Here is a 25463-nt window from a genome sequence, read left to right as displayed (position 1 = left end):
CTTTTTCTTGACTGAGTACGGCACCGATGGCGTAATCAGAAGCATCCGTAGTTAGTGTAAATTCTTTGTCGAAATTCGGAAATTGCATTGATTGGTTCTTTCAACAAACATACTTTTAGTTGTTGATAACTGTTTTCACACTCTTCCGTCCATTCAAATTTCACATTTTTCTTTAGTAGGTCATTGAGTGGCTTCGCGATTTTTGCAAAGTCTTTTATGTATTTTCTGTAGTACCCAAACATGCCGAGTACTTCTCTCACATTTTTCGCATTTTTAAGTGTGGCAAGTTTTGCTATGGCTACTACCTTTTCTGGGTTTGGCTCTATGCCCTTAGCGCTTATAATGTGTCCTAGGAATCCGACTTCTCTTCTAAAGAACTCTATTTTATCTGGTTGTAATACTAGTTTCGCATATCTGAGTCTCTCCATCAAGTTTCTAATTTTTTGTTCATGTTCCTGAAGATCTTTACTATATACTATTATATCGTCTAAGTAAACTAGAGTACCTTCTCCATTAGTCGTTGGAATGTAGCCGTTGCATTTTTCAATCCTTCCGGCATTCTGGTATACTCATAATGTCCGTTTATTGTGGTGAAGGCCGTCTTGTAACAATCTTCTGGGGCCATTGGTATTTGTTGGAAACCACTTGCAAGGTCAAAAATGGAAAAGTATGTGGCTCCTCCCAATTGATCCATTATATCAGCGATGTTGGGTAGAGGGTAAGCATCTCTGATTGTCCTTTTGTTGAGCTCTCGGAAGTCGATTACCATTCTCCATCTCGGATTTCCGTGACTATCAGGCTTCTTCGGTACTATCCATATTGGTGAATTGCATGGTGAGTTTGACTCTCTGATAATTCGGTCTCGTAACTTCTTTTCTACACTTTCTCTAACCACTTGTTTGTTTTTCAGTGGGTTCCTTTATTGTTTCGTATTTATTGGTATATCGTCCTCTAAATTTATGTGATGCTGAATCATGTCTGTGCATGGTAGCTTGTCTCCAGGCAATAGAAATCTGTCTAAACAATCCTCTATAATACGATCTACAATCTCTAGTTCTTCTCTATTTAGGTGGCTTCTTCTAATAGCTTCTTTCACTCTCTCTAATCGTTTGATTTTATCGACTATGCTTTCGCCATCAAAATCATTATCTGTCTCTTCTAAGAATTCTGGTTCAGTCTCGAACGGTATGAGTTCTTTGGCATCAACTTCTATGGTAACATCGTGCTCACTTGTATTTATTGCTAGCATTTTGCAGGTATTATTGTCATTGATCACTACTCCTTCTCCCAGAAATACGTCTTTGTTTCCACATCTATTCTTGGGATATATCCTTATTTTAACTCAGTTCTGATTAAATTGATTCTGACAACTTGTCTCGTTCTGGCTTTTATAATATGTCTTGTTTTCATGGGTACATCTGCATTTTCTGACGCATTCATATTGCATGATTCCTTGTCATTATTTCTCTCCTCAATTTGTAGTGTGTCACTCGATTTGTAAGGGTTGTGTGCTCTTTTTTTGCTCTCTGTGTTCCTTTTCTCGCCCCAAAAATGGCATTGGATGCATTACGTCTCCGCTCACCATCAGAGCGTTGTTGTGGTAAGAGATGACAGCTTCTTCCTTCTTTAAGTAATTTCTTCCTAATAATCCATCGTGTGGTGTTGGAAAGTCGTCTCTAACTATGTGAAATTTCACTGGACTATTCTTGATGAGTAGATAAACAGATCCTAGAGTTGGTACTGTCTTTGCAGTAATCCCTCCAAGCCATCGTACATCTTGCATATTTATTGGCATATTGTGGTCTATGAAGCCTAATTTCAACTAAATTCACCGTTGCTCCATTGTCTATCATGAATGTCATCCATGGTTTGGTGGTCCCTTCTGGCACTCTTATTTTCACTGCTGTTGGTTCATCATTTTCCCAATTAAACTCTTCAGGTCCCGTGCAGTTGGCTGAACACATTCTTGAAACTCGGACTGTTTTGTCAGGATCGTCATTTCCGGTGCTCTCTGTGATCCGTAGTTGTTCTGGCTGTTCTGAATTGGATTCTGCTTTCCTTGATTGTAGTTCTGCATCTGTTGTTGGTATTTGTGTTGATCTGGATCCTGCTGTTGTCTCTGGCTCTGGTTTCGTTCCTGGCTCGTCATTCTTTCTCCATGACGAGCCCCTTGAGAGTTTAAATTCTCTCTTTCGTTTTCATTTTGTTGGTAGTTTCTTCCGTTGACGCCTCTCCAATTATTTGGATAATTATTATAGTTCTCTCGTCTATCTGGACCACTGGGCTGATAATCTTCACGACATCCATTCTCGTGATTGAAGATTTGCCTTTGATTTCATTGACCATTGTTTCTATTCCATGAGGGCCAGTTGCTTCCTCCTTGTCGATTACTGTTGTTATATCCCCGCTGATATCCTCCTCTGCCATAATTATTGTAGTTACTATTGCCTCTTTGATAACTGTTACGATTGTAGTTATTTTGATAATAATTATTTCTTCCATAGTTATTTGAACGTTCTCTTTGTTCGGGTTGATTCACGTACCCCACGTAATCTTCTTGCTCATTTACATAACCAACATAGTTTTGTTCTCTATGATTTCGTTCGTCGTATTTATTCTGGCTTCTATACCCCTCATGTCCTCTATTATTATATCCACCTTCATTTCCATATCCATTATTATAAGAATTTTGTCCATTATAATAGTTTTGAGTTATTCGTGGCCTTGAATCTGGTATGATTCTCGCCTCCACTCTTGATTCTAATCGTACAGCTTCTTCGTATGCTTCTTGCAGGTTTTTAGGTCTAATTATGTCAACTTGTTCGGATAAATTTGCCGGCAATCCTTTTATGTATATGTCAACCGCTAACATTTCCAATGGTTCCATCATTTTATCAATGTTTTCTTCTTCTTTCTCCTCTTTTAGAGCATTCTTGGCGCTGCTCAATAGCACATTCAATTCGTCATAAAAATCTCCTACTGTGTCACCTTGTCTCATCCTTAGCGTTTGTATGCGTGTGTTATAATAGCTGAAGTCCCTCCCTGGACCAAATCTTTGTTTTAAATGTTTGATTAATTCTTCTACTGTTGTTATAGTCTTGTTATTGAGACTCTTCTTTGCTGGTCCGGTTATTCTTTGCAACACGTTCCGCATAAACTGTGGTCTGATGTCGTTAGTGACTAATTCATATGCATTCTTTAAATCTTGAATGTAGTCTCTTAGCTTGGTGTGCCTTCCATCGAAATTTGGTATGCCGCTTATGCAATTTATAAGCGCAAAACTATTAGCCATTGTAGTGGCTAATGCAGCAGCCGTTTGATCACCCGCACCGTTTTCGTCAGGCATGTTGAATATATATATATATATATATATATATATATATATCACTTGTCTTCTATAATTTAAATAAATTGTCTATTCTTCTAAATATTCTTAAAACTGTTTAATAATCTATGATACTCTTGATACAAAATGTTCTTGAATCTTCTTTATTATTTTTATTTATTGCTTCATTTTCATGCTCTGCTTGTATATCTCTTGTCGCAAACAACGATTATGGGAGAAAAATCATAATATGGTGGATTAACATAATAACGTGGATTAACTAAATTAAATTATGAAAACTTCATGGCAAACCCAAAAAAAATGTAGGGACTCCCCTAATTTCATTCAAAATTGTGGGTAATAATTACAATGATTAATGATAAGAACAATGATTGATCAGTTTAGCATATACGTGCCTAAATTAGTGGGTCTGTCCAGCAAGAGTCATCAAATTGTGGACCTTTTCTTTCCTTTTTTTTTGAAACAAAAGGGAAAAATATAGAAAGTTAGGCTAAGCAAATTTCCAAAAAAAATTAAAAACTGTTTTAATTGACTTGTTAAACCACAAAAAATAAACAATTATTAATCTTATGGAGAGAAAAAAAAACTAAATTTTCAACGTTCGGTTTCGAAATTAATTTGTTAATAATTAATAGTAGATGCAAAGTTAATTTTTGTATTCGCGCAGACGATCAATTGTATTTATAAGTTTGTCAACGAATTATAGTTTCAATCTGTTTTAAAATTTTGCGTATTGTCAAAAAAAAACAAAATTCGGATGAACGTGTTTTATAGTGTTAATAATCCTCGAATTTAAATGTTAATGATTTTTAACAATTTGATTAATTATTCATCGTCCGTGTATACTCCCGAAATGCTTCAATGTACAGTTTCAAATTCAAATTCCGTGCGCGCGCTCGGCCGCTCTCAAGATAGCGTCCGTTCGCTCTCGAGCCTGGTTACTGGGTTGGGTGCTATTGCCGCGTTCCTGGCAATAGCATACTCGTGGCCCAGGATAGTCCCCAGTGCTGTAGTCGCAAGTTACTCACAGCATCAGATAATTTTTCTTTTATAATTTTATAATGCCGTCACTCGAGTAACTCAAGAACTGTTGCTTTGTGTAAAATTGTTTGTCTTTCCTTTTCAGCTTTCCATGCAGTCAGCAGTGGTTTTACTTTTCTTAAACAGTTTCAAGATTAAGGAGGACAATGCTCACTTTGTATGACGTCACGGGTATGTTTGTGCAACCAGATACTACCACTTTCTCTCTCACTGTTTAATTATTTATAATTTATACAGTGCTTTCAATAGATTGCGCATTCCAGCTTGTTAATTCTTCACTTTTATTCAAAGAAAACGAACCAAAACTGTGAGTCGAACCGTCTCTTATGTGCTTTAAACCGCGTGTATATTCTATGATTTAACAATAATTTATAGTTTGGCGTTCAATTTGCGTGTTTGATAAGGTGGTGGAAAATAAATACACTATTAGGTATTTATTAAGTGTAATTTAATATAATAAAACGTAAGACTAGATAATAATTATATTAAGCGTGATGCAACTACCGAGGACTCTATATAGTCTCTAACAACTCTCTTTCAAGCGAGCGCCCTGGAACTAGAGTTCCCTTTCCATTCTCTCTCACTCATACATCACGCGCTCACACGAACACCGCTGACTCGTGCACTAGCACAAATGTACTTATACTTAACACGCCTCCTTACATTTGTGCTATTTTACAATATTATCATTAATTTCAAATTTAACTTTTTACAAAATTTTTCATGCTTTTCTCTACTTAATGATTTCGTAAATATATCAGCAATATTTTCATTTGTATCGACTTTTACAATATTTATTTTACCTTCATTTACGCTCTCATGTACAAAATGATAATGAACTTCTATGTGTTTAGAGTTTTTAGTAAAATTGCCGTACGTTGCTATATTAATTGCTCCAGTGTTATTTCATATATATTCACTGGTTTTCTACATTTAATATCAAAACATTTTAATAACTCTGTGACTAGTTTAATTTCAGTTACTGCTTCTGATAAAGCAACGTATTCGGTAAATGTTGACGCTTTTGTAACAGACTTTTGTTTTCTTGACCTCCAATACACAACGTTACCGAATAATCGTATCACAAAGCCGGTTGTTGACTTTCTATCATTATTATCGCCTGCCCAATCGGCATCTACGTAACAATCAAGTATACCACAAACTTTATTTCCATTATAAGATAAACTTAATCTCGAGACACATGTAAATATTTTAAAATTCTCAAAGCATATTTAAAATGCGTATTATTATAGCAGTTTTGAAATCTACTCAAGTAATTTACTGCAAAACTTATATCTGGCCTTGTAGCCGAACTTATATATAACAAAGCACCAATCAAATTTCTATATTTGATATCTCTTTCACAATCATCGGATTTCTCGAGTTTTAAGTTTACTTCTATTGGTGTTTTATACGCTTTACAATTTTCTACACCATATTTTTCAGTTAATGAAATAATATAATCTTTTTGCGATAATTTCATTTCCTTACATAACACATCGTATTTTACGGTAATCCCTAAATATTCTCGTATTTTTCCGAGATTTTTCATTTTATATCGTTCAGACAGCATTTTCTTTACTTTTTCTATTATTTCTTTATTTTTACTGCAAATTAATAAGTCATCGACATATAAAAGCAAATAAACAGTATCTTCTTTTAATTTTAATGTATACAAGCAATAATCAATATTACTTATAATAAATCCTAATTTTATTAGAAATTTATCTAGACATTCATACCAAGCCCTGGGACTTTCTTTTAAGCCATATAATGCTTTTATTAATTTACACACTCTATCAGTTTCGTCTTCATATCCTTTAGGTTGATTAACATATACTTCAGACGTTACTTTTCCATTTAAAAATGCTGTCTCAACGTCCATTTGTTCTATATGCAAACCCATTTTACAACAATAAACTAATAAGATTTTTAGCGTTTGCATTTTTGCAACAGAAGCATATATATCATCTACTTCATCTCTTTGTTGGAAACCTCTAACTACTAATCTAGCTTTATATGTACCATTCGATTTTTTATTATACACCCATTTTACATCAATGGCCCTTTTTTCTTTACTATCGACTAATTCCCAAGTTTTATTTAATTTAATACTATTCATTTCTTTATCCATTGCTTCTATCCACTTTTTACTCTCATTCGATTGAATCGCCTCCTCAAATGTAGCAGGAACATCAGTTTTGCAAAAATTCGCAACAATTTTATTTTTCATTCTATATTCATCATAATATTCAGGACTACTTCTAACTCTTTCTGATCTTCTAGGAATTTTTAGCTGATTTTCATGTTCATTAATTTTAATTTTATCTTTGATTGGGCTTTCAAAAACTTCATCATTTGATTCCTCGCTATCAAACTTACTCTCATTTTCATCTTCATCAGATTCATCGCTATTTAAACCGATACATTTTTCCTTTTCTTCTATAACTTCCACGTGTCTTGCTACTATAATTTTATTATTTATTAATATACGGTACCCATTTTCACTATACCCGACTAGAATTCCTTCTTCTTTTTTATCCTATTTTGAAATTCTTTTCTGTTCTGGCTTTCTAACAAAGACTTTACTACCATAAATTTTTAAATGTGAAACATCAGGTCTTTTTCTGAAAAATATCTCATATGGTGTTTTCTCTTCAATAGTATTCGTCAACGTTCGATTTTTCAAATAAGTTGCCGCTTGAACTATTTCTGGCCAATATAATTTACTTATCTGTGCTTCTTCTAATAAACAACGCGACATATCCATTATCGATCTATTAAACCTTTCTGCTACACCATTTAATTCATGAACATATACAGGACACGGAGAAATAACGATACCCTTACTTTTTGCATAATTAAAAACTTCATTATTTAAATATTCCTTTCCATTATCACATCTTAAATATTTTACTTTTTTTCCTGTTAAATTCTCACATTCATTTACATATTATTTAATGTACTCACACACTTCTGCTTTAGATTTTATTGGGTATACTCTCGCAATCTTACTGTAATCGTCTATAAATGTAATAAAACATTTTTCTCCTCTAAAGCCCGTATTTTGAAAAGGCCCACAAACATCTGTATGTACAATCTCTAATAAATCTTTCGCTCGATATCTATTATTTTTAAACGGTACATTATGCATTTTATTTTCTATACACGTTTTACATTTCAAAAATTCGCCTTTTAATTCATTCGGTATTCCGTTTAATAATTGCTTATTACACATGGTATTAAAATATTTAAAGTTCACATGACCTAATAATCTATGCCATTTTTCTTTTAAGTTCATATTACTAATCTTTTTATTTGAATAATTTACTATCAAATTATTTTTTTTAATTTTACTCTTCATGTGATATAGTCCGTTTTTCTTTTCTGCGACTGCCATTAAATTTTCATTTTTATCAAATATTTTTGCTAAATTTTTCTCCGAAACAATTCTACAATTATCAGTAATTTTGCTAAAACTAATTAAATTCAAATTCATATCTTTAACGTACAAAACGTCTTTCATATTAATTTCAAATTGCTTTCCAAAGGCATCAAAATAACTTACAATATTTCCTATCTTTGTCGCTTTTAGCGTTTTATTATCACCTAAATATACATTTACCGGACTTTTCAATATTTCAAAACTCTCGAAGTAACTATCATTATTTACAATGTGGTCTGTACTACCACTATCTAAAATCCAATCGATTTCGCTACACTGTTTATCTTTTACCTTACTATTATACACAGTAGCTGTATTCCGCTCGACCTTGGCTATCCATGCGCCTGTGTTGTCGTCTCTGCTTGACTCGTTCCAGCGACTTGTGTTTTGATTGTTGCTTGCTTCTGCCTGGGAGTGATGTGCGCCTCTATAAGCACCTCTTCCCCTTGCTCCTCTATGACTACCTCTTCCTCTTGAACCTCTGTAGCCTCTTGTTGACCTCCAAGTCCAACTACTATTTGAAATTTGTCCTTCTGTTTGTTCTTGACTTTTACAGTCCTTCATCATATGTCCAAAATTTCCACATTTATAAGATTGTCTTTGATTTTTATTCACTGCGAATACACTCGAATTTCTAATGGTTGTTTCGCCTTTATTACTTTTCAGTTCAACCATTTTAATTTTATTCTTCACATATTCTGCCGTTTGATCTTCATCTTTCAATGTATCTATTAAGTCGCCTATATAGCTATACGACTCCGGCAATGTATTTAAGATATAATTCAATTTTTCTTTTTCTGTTAAAGTAGCACCAGCACTTTTCAAATCATTAACACATTTTTCAAAATCCAAGAAAAACATTGCTGTATGACTATAATTTTTCAATCTTAATTTTTCCAGTTTATTTCGGCACACTATTTGCATTGCCGTAGATTCTCTTAAATACATCTGATCAAATTTCTTCATAATTCCGTAAGCCGTTGTCTCATTACAAATAAACTCCATTTGTCTATCCGAAATAGAGCTGTATATATAGTTAATTGCTTTCAAATCAGCTTCATCCCATGACTCTTTATCACTTACTTTTTTTTTTTCTTTTAATATTTTCTTCACATTTTTTCATTTTCAAATACATTGTAATTCTTATTTTCCACATCTGGTAATTCTCTCCATCAAATACTGGTATTTTAAAATCACCGTAATTCGTCATTTTTGTATTTTCTTGATGTTCACTAGTCTAGATATTTTTTTTTTTTTTTTTTTAATATAATCACTTCTCTTGATACTTTTATTACTTATTAGAATTTCATCAACCATGCTCTGCTACCATGATAAGGTGGTGGAAAATAAATACACTATTAAGTATTTATTAAGTGTAATTTAATATAATAAAACGTAAGACTAGATAATAATTATATTAAGCGTGATGCTACTATAGAGGACTCTATATAGTCTCTAACAACTCTCTTATAAGCGAGCGCCCTGGAACTAGAGTTCCCTTTCCATTCTCTCTCACTCATACATCACGCGCTCACACAAGCACCGCTGACTCGTGCACTAGCACAAATGTACTTATACTTAACAGTGTTTAACAATAGTGACCTTAAGCTATTCTCAATAATGCAAAAAAAAAAATAATTGTCAAAATCACGTTAACTTTGCTAAACCCGTGTTTCTACATTTTAAATTTTAATAAATTTGTAATAGCTATTTAAAATCATACACGTTTTGTTGTTTGTACACTTTCTAATTTGCTCTTTATGTTTTTCACAAAATACAGTTAGTGATCAATTCTTTTGTGTACTAATTCTATGGGAAATTGTCGCGCCTCGGGGTCAATTGTCGCTTTTTGTTAATAACTACGGTTATTGATTACTAGTTTTCCAATGAGAAAGGTGCATTTAAGTCTAAACCCCTAGCTTCTGCTTTAATTTGTTTGAAATAATCAATTTTTGTGAATTTGACCGGAAATACTTTGCTTAAATTAAATCACAGAACTGACTCTCATGCTTGCATCCAACTTTGATTGAATGATTTTAACTTTTTCAACTGAAAATAGTCACACCTCGTTTTAATAATATTTCCTATGATCTGTTTATTAATCCTTCGTGCTTTTGCACAAACTTATGCTTGTAGTGCACACGCAATGGGCTCCTGTATATGTAAATTTGGGCGTACTTCAGATTTGTGGGCAAATGAAACTTTATTTATAATTTGGGAGATAAATGTACGTAAACCTAATGCTTATCAATATTTGTAGGGATCCAGTTGGCGTCTTATCACCAAATTTGGCTGTTTCGAGTGTAGAAAACCAGATTTTCTTCTTTGTGGAACCCAGAGTTCTACACTCTACGCAGCAGTCTCGTCCAGGCCCTGGTTCGACTTCTGGCGATCACTTGCCAGTGCACACTAATGTTACTTGTCGACCAGATTTTAGATATTTTTTGGAGCACGAGCAAGGTCCTAACGGGCCCACTCCTGTGCTTATCAACTAAGTGTATTCGTGCAAAAGAAACTTGTGCAGTATAATGAGTGTAATTTATTGCAGAGTGTTGAAGTGACAAAAGAAAATTCTAAAAAGAAAATGTGAAATGTGATTTTGAATTTTGTGTTTTAAATATTAAATCAGTTGTGCGTGATTACTCAAAATTTAATCCAATGTTAGTGTCTCGAGTGAAATGATTTTGATGTGTATGCATTAAATAATTGTATATCGTGTATTAAGTAAATAAATGAATTTGAACTTTTGTGTGTATGCCTGGTGTGTTAAGTGTCTAGAATGTAAATGTGTCTGTGTGTATAAAAGGAGTAATTTTGGCACTACCCAATGTCCGGCAAGATACGTCAAACTGCCTGTGCTTTAATTTTGTAAAGAAAATTGATGTGAAAATAGGAATTAATATTGCATTGATTATTGCGACAAAAATGTGAATTTTAAATTTATTTAAAAATTGACTCTTCTACCGAATTGTTGTGATAGTGACCTGCCTAGCGTGTGTTGTATTTTTCTTATTTTCCCTTTTCCCAAGAAAACTCGACAATTCATTAAATAGAATCCACTCTGAAAATTATTTTAATAGTTCCATGCGTGCCACCCGATATGCATTCGGTTTGACGTCACAACGTCTTTGTCTCGCGCGCGTCTTAAATTTCCTTATGTTTTAAATCTTTCCTAATCTCAATTCTCGTGCATTCCTTTGAGAGAAACTTCTTCTTCTATTTTTTTATTTTCTTTTTTTTTTATTTATGTGCGCGCACTTATATAAATTTTAGTTTATGACTCTTTCACTCAATCACACAGAATTTAATACGTGAAGAAGCAAACATTTTCGCTCGACAAAAGCTATAAAAATACCGGAGGGGCCCCCAGTTTTGTTAGGGTAGTAATGAATTTACCGAACTAACAAAGTAACGTTGTGTGGTTATGGGGATGATAGCTTACTCTCCCATACAGCGGAGATCAGTACTTCGCACTGATTGTCGCGGCGAAGCTGTTTGCGTGATAATAAAACACCAAGGAAGATTAAGTTATTAACGAGAACGACTTACTTGTGTTTGTTGACGGGGATGACCCAAAGGTTGACGATCAAAACTCTCAAATCGAATAATCTCTTAGACTCAATTATTTCAAAAATTCCTTTATTTGTTTCTGGAGACTTCAAATAACTTTCAAATGGAATAAGACACAATTTCGGTAAATGATGATCAAGACGGAAACACAATTAAGACTAAACTCCAACTTAAAGACTCAGAAATATAACTATAAAATCGAACTCTTGAATAGCGTCCTTACTACAGGAAAGAAAAATCGGGGGAGGCGAAGCTTGAAGAAAGCGTCATGGCTTTCTCCCACGCAGGGTCTTTACTTCTCCTTCGCACTTCAGTTTAGCCGCGCTCTCTTTCTTACTCATTAGGCCTTATGGGCCTAAGTACGGTCAACGGCTAAACTGCAGCGTCGACTGTGCACGCGCGCTTTCAGCTGAGGGAGGAGAAGTTTGTTTTGGTTTAGGGTTACTTCTTGCGCTCGTTAAGCGTCGAAGTTTCTGGATTTTTCCTGCTGTCTTTGTTTCATTTAATTTAATATTTCTGAATATTCATCCAGTAACTTCGTCACTTAACAACACGTAACGAAATTGTGGAACCTTTAAATTTCCTTGTTGTTGTTCTTTTTCTTCATCTATATAAGTATCTTGCACAAGCAGCAGATTCAAATGCTTATCTTTCTTTAAAGCTTTCAAGTGATATGGTGACAGATCAAATACACTTCCCTTCTTCTTGAGTACAAAGAGATTTACAGAGACCTCGTTTTGCTTCTCGAACTTGGGTATTTGCTTCACAGCCACAAAAAAGTCAATATCTTTCAAGTCCAATTCATTTGCATAAGCTTGATACTTCGAAACTTGTTGAGCATTCATTTTGACAGGATGTAAAGCTGATAGAATAGACGATTTGAAGCATTCATTGTCTTGATTTTGTTCGTTGACGCATGCTCTTTTCTTTTGTATGGACTTTGGTAGTTCAGTATATAAAGCAGCTTTTATAGGGCTAAATTTTTTTATATTTACCGTTAAGTTGAGAATGCACCTTAAAGTCTATCCAGAGTCTCGTTCCTGTTACTTTTCGATGTTTCGACGTACGTTCGATGTACTAAATTAGCATTCAACAACCATAAAACCAGTATTAATACGAACGTGGAACATTTAGCCATAACCTCATTCATGGAAAATGCATGTGTCCTCTTTATGTCGAAAATCGAGAAGACGTTACTACTTCATAAGTTTTTGAAAGTTGACAATAATCTCACAGCAGAAAATTCGATTGTCAAAGACAATAAAGAAATTGTGGGAGTGAAATATTTGAATACAAAGTGTGCTTCGATCTACGCAACTAGTGACTTAAAGAAGTGGTTTGCAGCTAACGTTAAGCAGCAGATTAAGTGCGCTACCCATCCTGACAACCAATCAGAACGCGTGATTTTTCTCCACGAATTACGGCTTTATTTAATAATAAATTATAAATACGTTTGTTGCAACGTATTCTTTGGATTTTTCTACAGGTGGCATGTTATCGAAATTTAGCAATAGAATACTCTAACGCGTCGAAATAAACAATGCAAAATTTCACCGATATGTCGTCTGCTCGTGCAGCAGGAGCGAAGAAATTTGCTACAGTTTCTGCCTTCTGTCTCAAATAATACCGCGAAGTTTGAAATCGAAACATGAATGAATGTAATAATGAGTATTTTTTCTGTGAATTTAATGGACTAGTAATTGTTTATAATGCAATTCAGTAATTATTTATAATTGAATTATTAAATCATTGTAGGAACAAGGGTCAAAATTTAAAAAAAACCTCTTTTCAGCTAAATATTTTTCAATGTTTGTATTCAATAGAGCTTTGTTGTCATTTCTAAATATATCAAAAGTTTAGTTGAATTCGCGGTTAATTACATTTTTTCTTTCTAGTTTATAATTTAGCTATAATCACAAATAAATTTTTGTTCAATGTCTACTAAGCAAGACGATAATGGGATGATTTTTTTACGTTATTATAATCGTCCGACGTATTACATGAAAAAAAAATAACAAATTCTATTTATAAAATATGCTTAATTAACAAATTTTAACACAAAATATCCTCTACCCCTCAATGAATATATGCGACTTTGATCGTAATGTCTCAACGATGTTCGTGGCCGAGTGGGTTACGTATCAGCATACTTAGTTCCGGGTTCAAGCTCGACATAAGGTGAGTTTATTTTTATAAATTTCTTCAATCTAATTAAATTTTTAACCTATAATAATGTGTAAGACCGCAATTTTTTTAATAAAAAATACGATTGCTTCCTTCCTAAGCCTTGTAATAGCAATTTTTGGAGTTTGTGTAAAAACATGTGGGAAATATGTTTTAAGGTATTTTAAGTTGAAAAATAGTGTTTTTAGAAAATGTCCGTATGGTTGTGTGTGTGTGTGTGTGTGTGTGTGTGTGTTCGTTCGTATCGCCTCTAGCTCAGCTTCTACTTCTACTGGATTTCAATCTACCAAGTCTCATTTTCTTTGTTTTTGCGAATACTCAGCGGGATAACTGTCCGTTTTTACATTTTTTCAACTCTTTTTTTTATATCGATTTTCTAAATAAATGTTGAAACAATTTTCATCGTTTACTTAATTCCTCATTTTCTCGTTTTTTTCTCGGCTACTGATCTGCATACCCAGTGATAATCGAGTATCACATTATATGAGGTATGCACTTTTTAATAATTATGTAAAATTGTATTTTGTATTTTAAAAAATTGCGGTCTTACATATTATTACATAGGTTCAAAATTTAATCATGTTTCGATTTCAAACTTCGCGGTATTATTTGAGACAGAAGGCAGAAACTGTAGCAAATTTCTTCGCTCCTGCTGCACGAGCAGACGACATATCGGTGAAATTTTGCATTGTTTATTTCGACGCGTTAGAGTATTCTATTGCTAAATTTCGATAACATGCCACCTGTAGAAAAATCCAAAGAATACGTTGCAACAAACGTATTTATAATTTATTATTAAATAAAGCCGTAATTCGTGGAGAAAAATCACGCGTTCTGATTGGTTGTCAGGATGGGTAGCGCACTTAATCTGCTGCTTAACGTTAGCTGCAAACCACTTCTTTAAGTCACTAGTTGCGTAGATCGAAGCACACTTTGTATTCAAATATTTCACTCCCACAATTTCTTTATTGTCTTTGACAATCGAATTTTCTGCTGTGAGATTATTGTCAACTTTCAAAAACTTATGAAGTAGTAACGTCTTCTCGATTTTCGACATAAAGAGGACACATGCATCTTCCATGAATGAGGTTATGGCTAAATGTTCCACGTTCGTATTAATACTGGTTTTAAGGTTGTTGAATGCTAATTTAGTATGATCTCTCATCACATTCAGAGTATTATTAACCCTTTCAAGTCCACTGCATATTTTCTGCCATAGTTTTAAAGTAATCAATGAATACTGAGTAGTTGCCCACATGAGGTTTAACAAGTCTTTTTCTCATGAATATCTAAGGCTGGTGACTCTATCAATTCTTCCACTTCACTAATAGCTTTAGAGGTTGAGTTAATCGATCTTCGCAAGTCGCTAGAGTTTAAGTCTCCATCACAAGCATATTTTCAAATACGCCACAACTCTTTTACTATGTCTACAAATTCGTTTGTTAAATCCATTCTACTCACTTATTTATGTAGACAGTAATTTTCAGTAGTTTGTTAAACAGCAATTCGTCGTCCAATAATCATTTCTTTTTTTTACTTTTATCGCTTTAAGTTTTTAATATATATAATCCACAAATTTATAACAATAGAAATATGGAACAAAAACAATAATAAAATAATATACCTTTATTAAAATGTAATTTTATTTCAAAATCAGAAGTAATTACATTATAACATTAAAGCATAATACTTATTATTTAAATTTAAATTAATTTCGAAAAATGTATTGTTATTGAATAATATTATGTAGTTATTGAAAAAAAAAAAATTTATTTTGATGCGATGTGATTTATTAAACATCACCAAAAGGATTAGATTTTATTTACGAGGACAAAACATCAGGGAAAAAGGACTAAATTATAATAACTACATCTCTGTAGACGATAAATGGGAAATTGCGAAATGTTTGTCATGGTGACGGTCATAGTATTTTAAATGTTCTTTACATCGAGATCTGACGATAAGACAAATTAATTTAAAAAGTGCGTGATATAATATAGATGTTGATGTCATGTTAATTGGCCTGCTTCTTTTAGTTGTAAGAGTCATACAACAGATCTATGACATTGTAATTGTTTTAAGTCGGTTTTCTAATATACTGAACACGGGATTTGTTGTTATATTATGGCGCGTTTATCAAAGTTACTATGACAGTTTTGTCTAATTGTTAGTTAATACTATTAATTTAATTGTGAACTAATACACCAGCCCCCCGCACCCCCACCCCCCCCGCACAGTCCACCCATCGCAAAATAAGGACATTTTTTAAAAAGAGCAAAAAAACTCATATAAGGGATGTCAGAGCCACGCTGATTGGTCGACATGTTCTGGTTTTCCTAACCTCAAAAAGATCTTTGGATCATGAATAATAAGTACATACACTCTTTTATCGCACATTAACTTATTTATCGCACATCAACGCGGTGCTTCGAGGTGCGTATAATAAAACTATATATTTATAAGCACCTTATGCACACCAATGTATGTAATTTACACAAACAATGCGAACTATGGCGCAAGGTGGAGGCGACGATGGAAGTGAGAATCAGTAAGATGACCGACACTTTTTCGTACAATATTTTATGAAATAAAGTTTTTTTATGAATAAATCACTAAAAACTCTGTGTTCTGAAGTCACTTACACAATAAGGAACAATTATCAATTTGATTTTGATTAATTTAAAGTATATTGAAAGCAAATAATAAGAACTACGGCGCAAGAGGACGCCGTACACAGAAACAGATTCCTATTTTACCATCGTTTTATCCGGCTTTCGTAATTCGAAGTTTCCTCAATATCAACCATACCGATTGACTTGAAACTTGAAGTTACTTGTAATAAGGAAATAAAGAGGGGACTATTTCTTTTTCGAAATAAGCTAAAAATATTATTTCTGTATTTTCGTCGGTTACCGACCGCGCACCCTTCCCTTTCCAGCCCTTTTACAAATAATGGATAAATATTTGAGATAAATCCTTAGTTGTCCCCGCTTACTGACGCAACAAAGTACATTCCTAAAGTAATACAATATATATATATATATATATATATATATATATATATATATATATATATATATATATATATATATATATATATATATATATATAATAACAAACAAATCTACAAAAACCTTGAATTACTCGACGATGCCATATCGCTGTGTAATGTCATTGTCAAGCAGACGACATCAAGCCTGGTTTCATCATTTTGACTCGTACGTAAAAATCACTGATTTTTATACATTTTGCCGAGTTATCCCCCCTTACTGTTACACTAAATAATCTGGTAAATCACATCTTGCCACTGAAATATCCGTCAATTTTTCTTTGCCGCACTACATCGAAACAAGAACTGACGGTGACGAATGGCCACATTCATTTAGCGAGCAGCAAAAAGTAAAATAATGCAATAAATAAATTTTTACAAAATTACAAACAATACTCTTACTCTTTTTACAAATTGTCTGTCTTACATAAAAACTACCAAATTAAAAAAATAGAAATACAGTTGTAAAACACGACGTAACGTACGTTATATTTACAAAAGTAATAATTACTTATTTAGGGTTGGGATAAAAAATAAAAATTCAAACGAGAAAAATGCCTCTATATAGTTTTTTACCATTCCTGCTGCCAAGGTACGCTGATCGTAAGTGGCAGCTAAAACGGCTCCGAGCAAGCCTTTTTACATCGGATGAACCCAGAAATATGATTTACGATTACCCCTTACAACGGACAGTTTATATTTATTGTTTAAATATTGCAGAATTGATTTTTTGAACGTAACAAGTGCGTCTGGATGGTTTTTTGCCGTTCCTCGTATCGAGGTTTGCTGATAACACGCGTCGAATAAAACGGCTTCGGGAAAACAAATACACCTAATATGCCCATAAATTTAAACTCTTAATGGTTCTGAGTGATCGTTAAACATATTTCTGTGTATATCAGGTGTAAAAAAGGTTGATCTTCTCTTCCTCCCTAGGTCTCCCGACTGCAATTAACAACCAATAAGACATTTCAATGTTATTTTAAGATCAAATCAATGTTTTCGCAACTATTGCATTTGAAGAATCGCGAAATAACAATTAGCAATCGTTGAATTGCGATAAACAGTGGCACAACTGTGACTTGGTGGATTTTTCATCCTCTTTTTCCCTAGGATTCCGAACTGCAAGCGACCATTTATGCAAAATTCTAACGCCCTTTCTAGATCGATTCATGTAGCATACTTATTTCAGTAATGTATACTCTTAAACAATTAATAAATATTGCGGAGAAATTGTCGAAACAGTTTAAACAACAGTAAAATGAAGGGTTGATAGTTTTTTCATCCTCTTCCTCCCTAGGTCTCCTGACTTGAATTAATAACCAATATGAGATCTTCCGCATGGGACTGACGACCTATATGAAACTCTTACGTTTTTTTTTTTTTTTTTTTTTTTATAGATCCGCTATCAAATATGCTGTTTTGGCAATCGTCGTCCTTGGGGAATTTATAAATGATGTGTAGCAAGTACTTAAGCAATTTAGACAATTTCAAAATTAAGACATGATGATTTTTTACTGCTCCTTTCCCGAGAGATCTGATGATCGAGTGCGGCGGCTGAAATAGTGTTAAACGAGCCTTTTTACACGTAATGCAGCTAGAAATACGTGAATATAATACTTTTTACTATCTAACAATTGGTGCAATAGGTGTAAATGATTCATCTAAAATGATTTCAGCCGTGGCTATCGATTGGTGGACCTCGGGATAGCGAGACGCAGGAAACCAAAAATGAGCCTTTTATTGTTTCAAAAATAAATTTATCTATTTTTTTTACAATAATTATTATTATTAGTAAAATCAACACTTGATACTTCTTGCCGCACGTCCTTCCTATGCATTTTCCGTTAATATATTCTGATCAGCAAATGACCATTGTGACGGTCGCAAACTGAGGTCATAGCCATCTACAGTAGAATATGCCTCCGCGTGAGGCTAACGTGCTTATCTAGATCTTGTCTAATTCTTTTGAGAGCTGTGGTGGCTCTTGCATATTGCCTTTCTCAAGCGAGATGGCGATCCTCTGCAGGGCTTGCGCAGCCGCTGCAGCCTGTGTCACCCTTATTGGTTCTACATCAAGCAGCATCCCCAATGCCGCTGTTGGTGTACATCTCATAGCATCTGAAATGCTCTTTACAATTTGGCTTCTTACTCGTTCGAGGAGGATGTTTAAGGTGGAGAGGGCCTCCACCTTAAACATCCTCCTTCTTGTCCACCACACTGCCGAACCGTACGTCAGGCTGGGTTTGAGTACGGCCTTATACATCCATTTCAAGGCTTGTGTTGACAGGCCCTAGCTTCTCCTTATGACCCTTCTAATTTGCCACAGGTTGACCGTTACCTTGCCTATCACGTATTCCAGGTGTTTCTTTCAGGTCAGCTTACTGTCCAGGATGACCCCTAAATATTTGACTTGACTCTTAAGAGGCAGTTTCTGCCCTCCATGTGTCAATTTGCATTCCCTTTTCCATTTATATCTCCTGGTGCAGACCAGGATCACCGTCTTAGCTGGATTAACAGATAACCTGGCTTTGTTGCACCACTTGCTTACTAACGTTAGGTCACCTTGCATGACCATCAGGGGTTCAAGGAAAGGGCCTCGTGCAATGATTAGGATGTCGTCTGCGTATCCTATTGCCGTGCAGCCTGTGTTGTTTAATTCGGTCAGCAGCTTATCCACCACCAGGCACCTTATTAGTGGGGAGAGGACGCCGCCTTGAGGGCATCCAGACCCCACCGTGCCTTTAAGTGTCGTGCTGCCATTACTTGCTTCTAAATTGCAATTTCCCAACATGTGGTCAATCTATCCCGCTATTGTAGAGGGGATTATGAGCCTGTTTATGGCCCTTTTGATCACCTCTCGCGATGTGTGGTTGAATGTTTCTTCAATATCCAATAGTGCGCCTATGGCATATCCTTTGGCCTCCAGCTGTTTATTGATCGTGGATACTGCCCTAAAGGGTGTAGCTCTTACGTATAAGAAATACTGTAAAACTAAAAGAGGTCAGAAAATAGTCGTGGCCCAAAATGAAGAAATTAAGGACGCAAAGCAAAAGCTAAGCAAGAAAATCCACAGCAACAAAAGACGGTGCCTCGAAGAATTTCAGGACATAGTCAACCAGGACCATTATGGTAGATCTTATAAATACACCATGTGATAAATACACTGTTCTCCAGACAACTAAATGAACCACGTGATATTCTTGAGGAAGAGATAATAAAGAAAATATGTTCTCAATCACGACGAAGGAGGTGTTATATGTGCCAAGGACTCAGTAGTGGTTTTTTTAAATATTTTTAATACGCGATACGTGTGTACTCTAATTACCTGATTGTTTTATATAGCAAGACCGACAAGCCCTTTAAACACAATATTTAGTCGCATAACTGAAATTATATCCAAGCCAGTTTGGAGATTTCGGGCTTAGTTTAACTCATGCAATATTTCAAACTTTTGAATGATACACACTAGTCACTATAATGTAATATAAATTTATCGCAAAATGTTAACTTTAGTATTTATTTTATTACTTCTATTGAGAAAAACTATACCTTGTCTTGTTTCGTGTTTTGGTAAAACGAATGAAGGCGCAGACATTGTCCGTTTATAAGGCCATTTTTCTCCAAAACTTGCACTTAAAGTTTTCAGTATTTTTTCAGTTCCGTCAAATTGAGAAATTGCTTCGTGGGCTGTTTCTAGTTTTTTTATAAATAATTCATTATTAACATCTGTATTTCTTAGATCTAAAAACAAAAATAAGATACACATTTAATCAAATTCAAAAGAATTTAAATATTAAGCTAATGCATTATATATGTCTAAATCCGCATTATATAGTTCTAATAAGTTACTATGTTAGTGATTTCGTTGCATGTAAAACAAGTTAATTTTAGCATTTATCAGAGCACTAAAGAACCCTAGCACTCTCCATAATCCAATCAAAAGCCGACGGAAAAGCCGGTCCATTCAATTATACATTAAATGTATTACATCCTTTTTCTATGTCTATGTTAACAAGATCTATTTCTCGGGATAAAATCAATAAAATCACTTATAATTTGTAAAATTCTCTCTCTCTCTCTCTCTCTCTCTCTCTCTCTCTCTCTCGCATAGCTATAATTGATTAATAGATGTCAAACAAAATATCGCGATGAAATAAACGCACGTGCAAGATAAAAATCTTGTTTTTCATAAATGAATAAAAAGAGTAACAGAAAAAATAAAGGTAGATTAAAATTCATCTTATAGAATCTGAGATAAAGAGAATGCAGTTTTCAGTTAAAAGAAGTATACAGGGTAAAACCACAAATGTTTAAACCTTAATATCTTCGAAACTTACTGGTTTTGTAAACAACCCAAATAAAGGCATCATGGTGTAATTGCATAATGCTAACTCAATCCAAAATTTTAACTCAATTATTGCCTTTTTACTCCAGTTATCGCATTTTATAGAAGAACGACTTTTTCGGTATCTTTATTTTTACCTATCTTTAAGGTACATACTAAGCAATTTAATTAAATTAATTTTTTTGATATCATTATCAGAAAAAATTAAACTCTTAAAACTAAAAAGCCGCTGCCAATTCTTTGGCACGTAGCTTCCTCCATCAAAATGTATAGTTCTAATAGATACAATATTGTTAAAATATACAGTATATTAATGATTTTTAAAAATACTTGATCTTAATTATTTTACTGAATGACCAGCCGTTACAATATCAAATCATATAATTTTCATAAAAAAATTTAAACCTCATTATTTTAAATACCATAGGGTCCTCATAATCTCATAGAATCATGAATTTTCTGAAAACATTCGGAACTTTATTTAGCGAGTTAAAAGGTTTAACAAAAATTTTCAGTTATACAGGGTATACAGGGTGAGAGACAAAGATTTTAAATCATAATATCTTTCAAACTAAATGGTTTCATAAGCTGTAAAAAAACCCAGCCGAGATGATCAAAAGACCGATACGTTCTTATAATTTCAACTGAAATAAAGCTTTTTTACTCTCGTAATCGTACGGCATAGAAAATCCATATTTTTTAGTTTTCGATTTTTAGCTCAAAAACTAGTCATCAAAATGATTAAAATTTTTACAGCAAATATATATTATTGTTTTTTATTGTTAAACATTTTTTCGAAAAGTTTGACAATTTAGTTTTGGAGATATTCATTTTCTGTTTAAGGGGAACAACACGTTTAAACCCTGAAGAAAAGATCTCTTTTTAGTCTTTTAAGTCTTAAGTACATCATTTGAAATTTTTTATAGATATATTTAACATTAATATCTTTAATTTTATTATGCTAAAACCTTTATTATTCCTCCTGACCCATTGTGGCACTCGGTGCATGAATTCGTCGACTTTTTCACTGTCCGTAGGATTCCTAGTGAACGAATGGTTCTTTTGGGCTTAAACTCAAGGAGAATACTTTGTACACTTGTAGTTCTGGTATGAATGCTGGGATTTTAATTTGAATGTTTAGAAATGATTTGGCGATGGAAAAAAAATTTTTCTTTTTTTTCGCTTATTCTGGCACCTTTTTGTGTATGAAACATTTTTTAAACATTCAAATCAAAATTCCTGCATTCATAGATCAGATGTACTTGAGTATTGAGTTTGAGGCTAAAAGAACTATGCGATAACTAATACTACGGACAGTGAGCTGAAATCAGTAAAAACAACATTTATAGATAATCAACTTTAAAGTTTATGAAAATTGTTGAAAGCGTAACTTAAATTAGTGCTTACCAAATCCTTTGGGACCAAGTTTTGTATGTTCCACATACATAGACCTTGACTCTCAGCAATTATGAGGTATATTCACTTATACCTCTGGGTTCTGTACGGCTTTTCTTACCTGCAACCAAAAAAGGCATTTCATGAATTTTTATAAAAATGTGATAAAATGGTTATTTTATCCTTGATAATCATAACACTTTATACTTATCTTTTCTTTTGGTTACTGTGTAGAATCTTCAAGTTAAAACTGCAGAAAATTACCAGTCTAACCTCCAAATGGCAAAATGTTTAGTCCAGGAGCTCCAATCTCTGTAGCGGCTTTTTCTTCCATCACTGCAGTTTTCACGGAGTCCTTGGCCACTTTTTTATACACTACATCGTTCGCTGATTGCATTACATGCATACTGAGCCATGGGTATTAAGTAGTCCATCAACCTACAAAATAGATGATGACCAGCGTGTCCAAGACCAAGAGCACGAAATGTAACTACTGCTCTTCTGTTGTTCACCTAAGCATGGTTTCTGACGCCAACTTTTCTGCATAAGTTAAAAGCTGTCAGTTGACACACTCAATACACATTACTTGAATCTTGAATCGTAATCTTATGCTTTGGATTCGCCAAGTTGAACTTTGCCATGGCATTGGTTAAGAATCAAAATATCCTCAAGCACAGGAAATAGAATGTTGATATCAATCAATCTATTCCTGATCTCAGAGGTATCTTCCGCTGCTAGGGTTTGTATCTTCTTTGATGAACTTCAAGTCTTGACTTGTTGGCAGGTTCATCCTCACTCGTTACTCTTACAAATCTTCTTTGTCTCTTCTTGCCTCTTCCTTGAGAGTACTTCTTGTCTGGATGGGTACACGCATATCTACCCTTGGTATCTTAATAATCACACATATTTTCAAAATCACTGAACTTTTGTTTTTTCTTTGTAGGGTTATAAGCTATAAGCTTTAACCCCAAAAACACTGGAAACACTACTTAGATTAATTTAAAAACACTTTTAAAAAATATCAGCTTTTTTTATGTATTAAAAGATCAGCTGTGTTTACTCAGTGTAAAACACATTTCAGGACTATATCATCTGTGTTTTGAAATATTTGCTGTCCGCTAGCATAACAGCGGAACGGTCGCTCTATCCTTCTCCGACACTGATTCCAACGTGCCCACAGGTGGCGCGCGGGCGCGCGTTATTTGAATTCAAATAAATGTCCCTACGTTTTGATCGGAGCCTTATATAAAAAGCGAAACTAGAAATTTATCTCGAAAATAACGCAAAAAAAATCTTATCAATACGCTCTAATTCATTTACTAAAGTATGTCTGCGAAGCATAATATACGTGTATACGACAGTAAAAAATAGTATTTTTAAAATTTACAATAAAAATGTTATTCAGATTAAACTTATAAAACTTAAAATTAAAATTATTAGTCGTATTAGACAAAAAATGAAAAATACGCAATTTTACGAAAAAACGATACAAATTTTATTTTATTATTTTGCTTATAACTTTGCGATAAATTTTTTTTTTAATAAACGGGTATCAGAAGCGTGTTCTTGGGAATATTTTATTTCTAAATGAACAATAAAAAAATCGATTTCTTCAAAGTTTAAATGTGTCGTGTCCCCTTCAATCACCTTTTTATCATAAAAATTGAACCGAACTGTCAATCTAGAAAATCTTGCGGGAAAAAGTAGGCAATTTTATGCTTTTTCAGATACCCACGCACCCCCCCCCCTACACACACACCTATCTGCACGGACATTTTCTAAAAACGCATGATTCGAACTCTAAACACCTCCAAATACGTGCCTACAAAGTTTTAGCAAAACTGAAAATTTTACCATTACAAAGCTTCCTCTAGAAGGAAGCAATACTATAAAAAAAAGAGTTAAAAAATGTAAAAACGGACTTTTTTTCTATCATGTTACAGTAAAAACAAAGAAAATGAGACTTGGTGGCTTAAAGTCCACTTAGTAGAAGCTAAGATACAGGTATATACATACGCACACACACACAAACATCCATACAGACATTTTCCAAAAACACTATTTTATGATTTAAAATACTTTAAAACACTTTCAACATGTTTTTAGACAATCTCCAGAAATCACTATTACAAAGCTTCCTATGAAAGAAACAATTTCCTGTCAGAGATAAGAACCCGGGTTGGCAGTGTGGGCGTCCGCTTCCTACTACCTAAGCTACTTTAACTTATAAGTATATAATAAAGTTTTAATTTTATTTGTATCTCAAAATACATGGAATAACTTATATTTTGTTTATTGAAGTTATATTGATTTATTTTTTATGATAAATGTTAAGATATAAATAATGAATAACTAATATTCATACATGTGTTAATAAAGAGTGAATGGAACCGTTATAAAATGCATATGAGCTAATAGAATTTTCTGTTGACGTTGCATATAAAAGTAATTAACTTATAATTCATATCATATAAAATTATTTGAAAGAACAAAATATGAGTTATCGCAAGGATTTAAAGACAAAAATTAAATAACAACTTTATTATATACTTATAAGTTAAGGAAGCTTAGGTAATAGGACAACGGATTACCAAGCTGCAGATCTAGGTTCTAATATCGGCCAGGAAAATTTTTGTTGTTATTTTTCACTACTTCTAAGTTGTTATACTTTCAAAAGTTTTCGATTTCAACTTTTTTAGGGTTATTATTTTAATAAAATACTAATTTCTGGTAATTAACTTATTTACAGAAAATCTACAAGTGATTTATCAAGTGTTTTATTAATTAATTGTTTGATAAACCACTTAATAAATCAGTTGTTTAATCAGTGATTAATCAAATAATTATTCAAATGATTATTTGCGCTAAGGGTGTGAAACATGAATACTTATGGATTAATGAAGACTAGCACGCTATACCTCGCTTGCTAACGCTCGCTCGGTTATCTATCGATCTATTGTTTTCTAAATCATTATGGATGATCAACTTAATGATTTATCTTTTATATATGTATGGGAGATTAAGGTTCAAAAATAAACTGTGAAATCATTGTTGATCAGATACTATGACTTTATTGAAATCTCCT

At 33.5% G+C, this 25463-nt stretch overlaps 1 protein-coding gene across 16 annotated transcripts in view; it reads right to left on the bottom strand.

Moving 5' to 3' along the window:
* LOC100680429 (protein unc-79 homolog) overlaps window positions 1-25463 on the bottom strand; it is a 2400004-nt gene that overhangs the window by 1322248 nt on the left and 1052293 nt on the right. For all 16 annotated transcript variants that reach the window (XR_004345182.1, XR_004345183.1, XR_004345184.1 and 13 more), the window contains one exon: window positions 20188-20379. Coding sequence is in view for 13 of the 16 variants with exons in the window: in XM_031923950.1 (XP_031779810.1) it covers window positions 20188-20379 (192 nt within the window). In the remaining 3 variants the exon portion in view is untranslated. The remainder of the gene's footprint in view (window positions 1-20187; window positions 20380-25463) is intronic.

The sequence above is a fragment of the Nasonia vitripennis genome (assembly GCF_009193385.2).
Source record: "Nasonia vitripennis strain AsymCx chromosome 2 unlocalized genomic scaffold, Nvit_psr_1.1 chr2_random0002, whole genome shotgun sequence".
Lineage (NCBI taxonomy): Eukaryota > Metazoa > Arthropoda > Insecta > Hymenoptera > Pteromalidae > Nasonia > Nasonia vitripennis.
This window is presented reverse-complemented; position numbering and strand designations above follow the sequence as displayed.